Source organism: Vigna umbellata, chromosome 5, assembly GCF_029865625.1.
Source record: "Vigna umbellata cultivar VRB3 chromosome 5, Vumbellata_1.0, whole genome shotgun sequence".
Lineage (NCBI taxonomy): Eukaryota > Viridiplantae > Streptophyta > Magnoliopsida > Fabales > Fabaceae > Vigna > Vigna umbellata.
Genome location: NC_142169.1, coordinates 70050382 through 70060738, shown reverse-complemented (window position 1 = coordinate 70060738; position 10357 = coordinate 70050382). Strand labels below are relative to the sequence as shown.

Sequence of the window (10357 nt, the reverse complement as noted above, 5' to 3'; positions counted from 1 at the left end):
TTCGAAATATGGTATTTACTCTAAATCCATTTTCCATTGAATTTCGAAATATGATATTTATTTTAAATCGATTTTCTATTTCTCCAAATCGTATTTCAAAAAATAAATATAACTCGAAAAATAAAGAAGAAGGAAATGAATAGATACATTTAAGCTTCAACAAAAACACAAAATCTGTTGAGAGAAGAACTCTATTGAAGAAAAAAATGTCATCGGTAAAGAATATGAACACAAAAAGAAAGAAAAATAAGGGCTTGGGATGCTGAAGAAGTAAATGTAACAGCACATTAGTAGTAAATAGTACCTAATTAGTTTAATAATTTATATATATACACTCGGCAGGGTTATAATGAATATTACAGTCAAATTGGGAGGTGGAGGAAGAAAAAGGTGGGTGCGGAAAGAAAGCCCCTTCATGAGATGGGATAAAAGAATAAGTAACACCTAACTCTAGCCCTATAGAGTTGATCTCCAAATCTTCCAATTCTGGATATAGATACAAACGTTATCTGCCATACATCCTCTTTCCTCACGTACGTGCCCGAAACGGGATAGAGATGCCTTTCGGCTTAGATAAAGGACCACAACGTAGGGTCACTCATGGACAATTTCTTTGTTTTAGTTGTCATAATTTTGCGCCATGAACAACATAGTTTGTCGGAGATGAAAAAAAACAACAGTTTAACCGAAAAAAAACATGAACTTCCTGTAGGAAAAATTACCAAAGTAGATCCATCTCGAAACATTTAACTGCAATATCCATGTCGGGCAACAGTTTTGCACAGAGAGTTGGTTGAGGACTTGGGGTGATGACAATAAAACCATATGAGAAAGAAGCTTCTAGTATCATGAACACGTACTAGTCAACAAAATACCAATCACACCCACATCAATATCACTTCATATAATAATAATAATAATAATGATAGACTCACTCGTATACATCATAGAACATAAATATACAAGCATAGAGTAGGTTCAACTCCCTCAGTGTACTGCATTAAGTCTCACAGAACATGGAAAAGTCAAAAGACAGGAAAATAGTCTCTCATTTGATGTCCCTCACCTCAAAATGCAATGAGTGATACAACCACAAAGAGGCAAATAATAAAGGATCCAGCAGAAATAGGGCCGCCTGCTGATGCTGCGTTCCCAGGAGTTGATGATGGAGCTCCACCTGGAGACCCATTTGCTGCACCAGATGCTGTAGACAAACCTGCAACAAAATTTGTAGTAGTTCAAATCAGAAACCATGTGAGAAATTTAGAACCTAACAACAAAGATCATAGACCTTCGAAATCTTTCACACAACACACTGTAAATTATGAATGCACGAATAGCATATATGGGATAAAAACGAGTAAACCTGCATAAATGACACGCTGAAGATATAACAGATCACAGCTTGATACTACATTTCACTATTAATAAGGAACATGAATAAATCCAGTAATCTCCCAACCAAACCAAACATCGTAACAAAGAAAATCAAGAGACTCTCTGTCATAAAACTATACCGAATCCAAAATAAGTGGTGAAAATTAAATTCTTGACAACGATTAATCATGCCTGGTTAACGATTCACGATGCACGGTTAATTTAAAAACTGTCCACAAAAAGAATACCCAGATGATTAAATGACAGTAGAAAGAAAGCAGATAAAAAATGGCCCTTGAAACTTTGGGATCAAACAAGTGTATGATTGAACCGTCCCCAACTCATTTAATTTGGCATAAAATTGAACATGGAACCAGCAAAGCAAATATGGTATATGGCATAAATTTGTACACATACCAGGTGCAGGAGCAGACGAAGGAGACACTGCAAAAAAAAAATCCTCATTACTGACATAAAACTAGAAAGGGACAAAATTTATCTTCAACAGACCGTAAAAAAGAAAACTTTGTATGAAAAAAGGAATAAACGCGAGAAAAAAAGAAAATGGGTAGAGGAAAAACTAACATCCACAGTTGGAGAGAGAAGGGGTGGAGAGTTTGCAGGCAGCTGGGAGAGTGAGAGCCTTTGTGACGTTTATGGCGATACCGAGACTACCGCTATTCTTGAAAGAGTCGCAGAGGCAGTTGGGAGCGGTGGTGAGAACAGTTTTCAAGGCAGAGCAGCATGTCCCCTGAGGTTTGGTTTGGGCGCCGTCGTCGGAAACGAAGGGAAGACAATCCGCTAAGGTAAGGACGACGGCTGAACAGTCGACGGAGGGTGCTGGGGCATGGGCGTGAGCGTGGTGTGACGATGAGACGGTGGGAGCCACGTCAGCAGACCAGATCACGGCCACGACGCACGCAATGAGAAACCATTTGGCTGCCATGAGTAAGGTGTTATGGAGTTTCAACCCTCACTGGTTCGCTTCTCTCTAAGTCAGTGAATGTGAGCTGGAACTTGGAAGTGTCTCTTTATGCTCCACATGCATCAGTGTTTAATGTCAGAATTTATTATCATTAATGTTCCCTTTCTATTTTCACTTAAACACCTAAACCAACTGAATCTTTTAATTCAACGTTCTATTAATGTACTTCACACATTTTATTCTAAGGTCTAATTCAAGATAAAGTTCACTTTAAATTTAAATCAATTTACAAGTTACGATAACTTTTTTAAAAAAATTCAAGTCCACACTAACTACACATTTGTGCTACTTTATAGCACAATTCAGGGTTTCCGACTATCAAATTATATAATTTAGTGATTAAATATGTTTCTTTTTTTTACTTTTGATTATTTTCGATTTTAGTCTTTTTAAACAAAATGTATCTTGTTATGTGTAAAAGTTGAATATAATTTTGCAGAGTTATGCTACAAGAAAAAGTGCATTGCAAATGAATGTAAAAGAAGAAAAAGACTGAAGAAGTTTAGATGGGAAAAATAAAATGTTTTTGCGATCCCAAATAAGAGGAGAAATCATGAGAAAAAGTTACCACCTTCAGTATCATGATAAATTCACATATCTATTGGTTTGTATATACACATGGAACATACGTATTATAACACGACAAAAATATGGGAGAGCTATCTAGATTGAACTAATGACACTATAACGGTAACATTATCAAGTTTGCCTCCGACACATCCCACATAACCCAGAGCCTGCGCTGCATCAGAAAAAGGACTTCTTATGGATGTTGATCTTCCAACATCTTGTGCTCTCACGGCCAATAATTCTGCTATTTCCTGCAAGTTACCACACGAGTATTTTGGATTTTAGACTCCAGAAGAACCACTTTCATTAGCACATGGAAATCATAATTATGAGGAGATACGTTTCAACAGGGTAATTTAGAATAGCATATTCCCAAATGTTGTCAAAAGGGAAAAATTAATTAGTTACCAATAGGTTGTGGTTGTTTTCATAGATGACTTTTTTGAAAAATGTTCTCTACTTTTGTGTTACTCACCTAAAGAGTTAAGATGATGAATTTAAATGATAATGATACATATATATCTACATTTTAATAAGCTGAGAAAAAAATCCTTAAAAAGGGAAAGATACACAAATCCAAAATTAGAAGAAGGGCAGGAAGTGATTCACCTGAGGTGTCAAGGTAGCTTGTAGTGATTTTGATATAATAGATGCAATTTCTTGCTCATAAAGATTGTCGAAGAGGCCATTCGTGGCAGTAACTATCACATCACCATCGTGTAGATCAATTGTGTAAGGCTGAAACGATGGTTTAACGAATGTTAATTATTTGGTAATCTAAAGTCCTCCTATGTAACTTCTCTTCATTGTTCAAACGGTTAGATGCTAAAGGTTAGATTGTGTACCTCAATGAGTGCTGAGGGATCATGTCCTTTAACTATCTGTAATGGAAAGTTGAATTCATGAAACATTGGAGTTGATTTTTTGAAGATGAAACCATCTCTTATAATGATAAATCCGGTGTTCCCAACATTGGCTGCATGAAGCACCTGTAATAAAGATGATTAACATATTGGAAAAATATACTTCAGGGGTTTAGTTTTACATTTATTTAGGCAGTGAAAATTGTAGTATCGTTTGAATGAATAACTTCACTTGATCTTGTACTTCCATCATTCATTTGAGCAACCCACTTAACTAAAACAGTTAGTCGTATACCTGTCCATCAAAATGAGCTACCAAGACAGCAGATGATCCTGGAGTTTGTGTTTCGTCAGCACCTCTGGTGATAACTTCTGCAGGTTTTATTGTTGAAATGTTTTCATAATTTGACACAATATTTTCACAATTTTCAATGAGTTCCCTGATATACGGTCCAGCATTTCCTGCATAATTATCTAAGGTGTATAAGTTATAAGCATAGAACAAAATTCAGAAAGACTACAGATCACAGCTCTAATAATGGTAACTGGCAAGATATGAGAAGCGTGATGTTATTAGACACTATTCATCTAATCGAACAACAGATGAAGATAGGAAATGCAGGTTCAGAATTATCAAAAGGAAGAACAAGCGTAATTTCAAGAAATGGCACTATGTTAGTAAATGGGGCCATTATAGTAAGTAGCAAACTAACATTCTATACAGAAAGTCTGTACCAGACTGAACTTCCTTAAGTAGACACAAAGAAGGGACAAAAACAAAAGGCATATTAGTGCTATAGTTTTAATAGATATCCAAATATTGTTGAAAGGATACCTTCAAGAGACCCCAGACCAACGCCATCAGCTACAGCTAGCCAGTTTTGCTGAGAAATGAAATAAGCATCCTCCCGACCTGTCAATGCCTGAAACTTGTTATTAGTTGGCTTATCATCTGTCATTCAGGATTCAAGCCAAACATCACTCAAAATGTCATGCACAGGTTCATCATTATATACATACAGTTAACAAGTCAGATTCCTAGGCTAGAAGTATTTGCACGTTGTTGGTTACGTTGTTCCTAGATTTATAAACTAAATAAAGCATTTGGGAGCACCAGCTTCTAACAACAAGACGGCATATCCTACCGACCAAAAAGAAATTTGTCATTACCTTCCAGTAGAATTTAACAATTCTCATTTTCTTCTACTATGACTGCATACACGCATTTGCAGATTTATTTATTGTCAGTCTTATCATAAATTTGGGTGAAACTCTTCACTTAAAAACATCAAACATATCAATGATACCAAAACATAACAAGAACTAGCACATTTTTTTTCTTTAAATGGAGAATTTTATCAAAATTGGAAAGGGGAAACAATCACAAATTCAGAATGGTGATTAATTTAATAACGGAGGAGAAAACCTGATTCTATTGCCTGGAAAAATATAGAAAACACAACTTGAATAATTTATTTTTTTAGAATTTGATTTAACTAGGACACTGAAATCTCATCAAGGTCATATGTAAGAGAACGAGTCTTGATATTGAAGTATGGAATGTACCTTTGAGGGATGAGGCAAGCAAGCACCACCAGAAACTAGGTAAAGCTCCGTTTTTGAAGAATCCGTCCTGTGTACATGAAACTGGTGTCATTTCCAAATTCCAAGAAGTTGCCATGCATCAAACCTAGATTCTTGCATCTTTAATGATTTGGTTTTTAGAAGAATAAGATAATCATTGGGAGCTATTGTACTTCCCTCATCACTGACAGCAATGTATTACTTGCACCATATACCACTTCTAATTATCATTGCTTTTATCACCAAATTCAGTAAGTACATCATGTTCATAAACATTCATGTTGAAGAAAAACTGAGGAAGTTTCCTTGGGTGGAAATCATATATAATTATTGCAGGCCGTGAGAGGAAGAGGTAACATAATTTAGAATACAGAATAGAAAGAATATTGTTAGCATACCGATTACTAGCCACCTCAATTGAATGTATCTGTGGGATAGTAAGCTGTGGTGTGCTTTCATAATCACTTCTTTTGGTATTGTCAACATCTGTGATGTTTTCCAAATCTGAGGACGGAACCTCATCATGTAACTAAACACATAATTAACACGGAAATCATATTAGAAACTGTAGCATATGAATCCATTAAAAATCAATTCTTAAAGGGAATGCTTTGATCTGTTATGGTCAATATAGTTGGATAGCTAAATGCACTCAAACAAAACGACATGCATAGAAAAAGTAAATTCTAGCCTTTGTAAGGAAAGGGAATAAGACTAACCAATTCTGACTTTCCCGTTTTACTTGCTTCAATTAAGTCATCTACACTGAGGTGAGTTGTTTCTTCACCATTAGCAAGTAGTTCGGACTCACTATGACCAACTTGTTCAGACTCTAAACAAGTGGATTCCGGCACCACTTCACTTGCACCAGTATCTTCATCACCAATCAGGTTGTTTGATGCACTATAATCAACTTGCTCAGACTCTAAGGAAGTGGATTCTGGCAAAATTTCACTTGCGTCAGCAGCAACAGAAGCAGTAGGGTTGTTTGTTGCAGTATAACTAACTTGTTCAGAGTCAGATTCTGAAGAGATGGATTCTGGCACCAATTCACTAATTTCAGCAGCAACAATGGCAGCCGGGTTGTCTGTTGCACTGTAACCAACTTGTTCAGACTCTAAAGAAGAGGATTGTTGCACCAGTTGACTTAAGTCAGCATCCACCGTTGTGGCCAAGTTATTTGTCACTCCATCTACACCATAACCCTTGCCAGCTGTAGAGAGATGAGCAACTTCAATGTTAGCCTTCTACCTGACAAACAGAACAATCACTATTAAAAACATCAATGGATAACGTTGACTAAGAAGACACTAAATAAGCTACAACATCACCTTCGTCCTCTTCAACTTCTGCAGAAGCGCCACTCTTCAAATCAGAGAATCCATCAGACTCTGGAGCAACAGTTGAAACTACAGTTTCTTGAGGAGTATCAAGTTTCGAATCCTCCTCAGACGCACTCAGGAAACCATTAATCTCAACACCAATATCTTCACTTAAAATTCCTTGATTACCATCACCATCCTCTACGGAATCCAACTTCAAATGCCTATCTTTGATCACTGGAGTCCCAGAATCACTATTAAGAACAACACTCTCCTCTTCCTTCACGGGAAGCAGAGATTGTTGATCAGCAACAGTAACTACTACAGTCGCAGAAGACTCAATTTCATACTCTGATGGACGATAATCACCAATGTTCAATTCTTCAACACTATCACTCACCAAAGCTCGAACACCAGCTTTACTTTCTTCAACAACAACCTCTGGGGCGAGCTTTTTTTTGTTCAATGTATCTACTTTTTTCTTTTTGTTTAATGCAATTGATTTTTTCTTTTTGTTCAGTTCATCTGCTTTTTTCTTTTTGTTCAATTCATCTAATTTTTGTCTGATCTCGCTAGCAGTGGCGAACTGGAACAGAAAAGTACCATCGGAATGTTCTGTCAAAATAACCAGAAGCACAAGTCCGCATTGGCCAATTCAGAAAAATAAAATAAAGCCCACAAAACAAAACGGAAAACTAAATCGAACCCAAAAGACATAAATGAAAAAAAGTATGTTTTTGGGAGCAAGGCGGGCATACCAGTGGAAGAGAGAATATCAAAATCCTCAGGATCGGAGTTCCGGGAAGAAGTGGCATTGAGAAGCATGTGGGTATGGTGCGTGAAGCTCATCCAAGGTTTGGGAAGTGGATTTGGAGCATAAATTCGAAACCTTTCAGAAGATTTTGGTGGAAGATTGCAGCATGGTAACCAGAAGCAATGGAAGCTTCGGCAGAAGAGATGGGCCATTTCATGAAGTTAGATTTTTTTTTTTCTTTTTCTTCTCAAATCTGATTAATTGTTTTTGAAATTTGTATCAAGACATGATTTGCATGGTGGGTTGGTTGAAGAGAGTGAAGAGAAGGGTGGAGTAAAGGAAGGACATGTGGACAACAACATATTACAGACAGAAACAGAGGAAGAGCCATTCATGCAACTTCTGCACCTTACATCCATCCACTTGATGATTATGCCCTGTATTACCTTTCCAAAAATCCAAAAACAAACATGTGAAGTAGAATAACTACTGTTACGAGATAAAAGTATATAATTATTTTGGATTAAATATGTTCTTTATCTTTCAATTTTGTACTAAAAATTATAATTTAGTTTTTTTAGTTTTAAAAATATGTTTTTAATAATTATTAGTTTATTTAACATTTAAAAGATAATTTGACACATTTTTTAATATTAATTAAAAAATATAATTAAAATCTCAAATAAATTTAACAAATTTAATTAAAATGATTAAATTCATTTCATTTTAAAAATAAAAGAGTAAATTATTGAAAATTTCTAAGAACAATTCCAATTTTATTATGTGACCAGGCTATTCACCAAAAGTCAAAATAATTTTGGCCTATGTCACACCATTTTAATTATTAGTCAGTAACACGCTTTTCTTAATATATTTTTATTAACATTTTAAGTAGTGCATGTTTAATATTTTTCTATTATTTATAGTAACAACTGTATACAAAATTTTGACGCTTATAATATATACAACTAAATTAAAAAAAAAATTACCTTAATTTTTTATTGTTAATTAATATTCACTAAATCGAGAAATAGAATGAGACTAAGGTAAAAAGAACATAAATGAGTGAAATAGAATGCAATGTTTTATAAATCATTAACGGGTTTATTTAAGCTCTACCATTTTTAATAAGAGTGAGAATGAGAATTTTTAAATCTGTATTTTTTTTTATGAAATTATGTTTTTTTACCATCCTAAGTTTTGCATATTAATTTAGTATATTATTATTATATTTAATATTACTTTATTTCATCCTAGTATAATCTTTTTTATTTTTAAAATACGAGTTAATAATCATTTTTAAATATGTATTTATTTATTTGTTATGAATTTATGTTTTTTTTTCAATAATTTTTATTGAATTTTAATTGATATATTTTTACCATCTAAGTTTTGCATATTAATTTAGTATATTATTATTATTTTTAATATTATTTTATAGATTATTTAATTTCATCTTAGAATAATCTTTTTTATTTTTAAAATACTAGTTAATAATATTTTTTATTTCGTCTCATTTAATCATTTTATTCTTACAGTTGTTTAAGAGAATACTAAAATGAATAATATACAAAAAAAAATACTCAAAAGTTTATTATTTTAAAAATTTTGGATTAAAGATCTCGTCAAGTTATGTTTTTTACTAAGATTTTTAATTACAAAGCACCAATTTTGAAAATGTACTTTTGTATCTTATTAATTTACCTATAATCATATTACTTCTATTTTATATAAAATGAATTATTCTTTTTGTGTAAGTATTTTATGATAGAATAGTAAAACAAAAAATACTAGTTGAAAACTAAAATGATTAAAACGCTGCGTTTTGATCGAAGACAATACGGATCGCATTTGAATTAGATGAGAATGTACGAAGGTATTATATTACTTTTAGATATAATAATTATAATTTAATATATTAAATAATATTATTTAATTAAAAATCATCATCATGAATGCACTTTTTCTTTTTCGGTTTTTATATAATTATCTTTAAAATCGTACCAATTAGTATGACTTTTTGTTTTTAATAATATAAAACACATACTTATAATGGATAGCCACCAATTTCAAAATAACATGACATTTTTAGTAGGATGTTATTATTAAGGTGAAAGTCGATAACATTTACTGTAGATATGAATATTATATGTTAGTTTTCTCCTTTATTCAAATAAAATATATAGAAACGTATTTATTCTATTAACATCTAATTGTTGGCTATATTTCTTATTTACCATGAGCAGAGTACATATCTAATTGATATTCATTGCAAGAAATATTAATAAAATGTTATTTAAGTTAATTAAATTTACATCATTAGTACGTTTAAATATTTTTAATTGAGTTTATATTAACTTTTTAATTAAATACTAAAAAAATGTATACTTTTTAATTGAGTTCATATTAAATTTTTATACTTTTCATACTACGATTTTATCGTCTTACTTCTTTATTATATATGTGAATATTTAATCATTTTATATTAATCATAATATTATTTTATCAATCATAAAATTTCAAATTTTTAATGTGATAAAATGAAAAATGTAATATAATGAAATAAGATAACAATCATGTAACTCAATTAAAAAAAAACTAAACAATAGAGAGTCAATTAAAAATCATAAAATTCCAAGTATAAAATAATAAAAAAAATAAAAATAAAAATTCAATTAAAAACAATCGAATTTGACTTAATTAAATCTATTATTTGAAAATTCTATTAAATATAATTTTTTTAAAAGGAAATATATTTTTTGATTGAATGAAAATTTGATCAAAAGATATATTTTATATAAACCTTACGTTTTATTCAATAGGTGCTCTGATAATCTTTTAATTGTGATAATAATAAAAAAGTGTGAGAAGTGTAATATAGATCACTCATCTTCCTCATAAT

At 32.3% G+C, this 10357-nt stretch overlaps 2 protein-coding genes across 3 annotated transcripts; both read right to left on the bottom strand.

Annotated features, from left to right (window-relative positions):
- Positions 1 to 860: 860 nt before the first annotated feature.
- LOC124830024 (non-specific lipid transfer protein GPI-anchored 31-like) lies at positions 861 to 2429 on the bottom strand. The gene is made up of 3 exons (XM_047303627.2): positions 1963 to 2429; positions 1795 to 1821; positions 861 to 1216 (listed from the first exon to the last, which is right to left on the bottom strand). Exons 1-3 carry the CDS (start codon positions 2321 to 2323, stop codon positions 1068 to 1070), a joined length of 537 nt encoding a protein of 178 aa, XP_047159583.1. The 5' UTR covers positions 2324 to 2429; the 3' UTR covers positions 861 to 1067.
- A 487-nt stretch (positions 2430 to 2916) lies between these two features.
- Positions 2917 to 7874, bottom strand: LOC124830025 (Protein phosphatase 2C family protein). 2 transcript variants are annotated; one of them, XM_047303628.2, is made up of 10 exons: positions 7460 to 7874; positions 6711 to 7316; positions 6099 to 6592; positions 5778 to 5908; positions 5362 to 5428; positions 4631 to 4718; positions 4091 to 4269; positions 3778 to 3921; positions 3542 to 3670; positions 2917 to 3183 (listed from the first exon to the last, which is right to left on the bottom strand). In XM_047303628.2, exons 1-10 carry the CDS (start codon positions 7665 to 7667, stop codon positions 3022 to 3024), a joined length of 2208 nt encoding a protein of 735 aa, XP_047159584.1. In that variant the 5' UTR covers positions 7668 to 7874; the 3' UTR covers positions 2917 to 3021. The 2 variants fall into 2 exon arrangements, with proteins under 2 accessions (XP_047159584.1, XP_047159585.1); XM_047303629.2 differs by having other exon boundaries at positions 4091 to 4257.
- Positions 7875 to 10357: the final 2483 nt, after the last annotated feature.

Excerpts from the sequence above, each read along its gene's own strand:
- LOC124830024 (XM_047303627.2), bottom strand. The coding sequence starts at position 2,323 with ATGGCAGCCAAATGGTTTCTCATTGCGTGCGTCGTGGCCGTGATCTGG. Across the intron at positions 1,822-1,962 it reads TTCTCTCTCCAACTGTGGAT|TGTCTCCTTCGTCTGCTCCT; the intron begins GTTAGTTTTTCC and ends TTTTTTTTGCAG. Across the intron at positions 1,217-1,794 it reads TTCGTCTGCTCCTGCACCTG|GTTTGTCTACAGCATCTGGT; the intron begins GTATGTGTACAA and ends ATTTTGTTGCAG.
- LOC124830025 (XM_047303628.2), bottom strand. The coding sequence starts at position 7,667 with ATGGCCCATCTCTTCTGCCGAAGCTTCCATTGCTTCTGGTTACCATGC. Across the intron at positions 5,909-6,098 it reads AAACGGGAAAGTCAGAATTG|TTACATGATGAGGTTCCGTC; the intron begins GTTAGTCTTATT and ends TTATGTGTTTAG. Across the intron at positions 4,270-4,630 it reads TGGTCTGGGGTCTCTTGAAG|ATAATTATGCAGGAAATGCT; the intron begins GTATCCTTTCAA and ends TATACACCTTAG.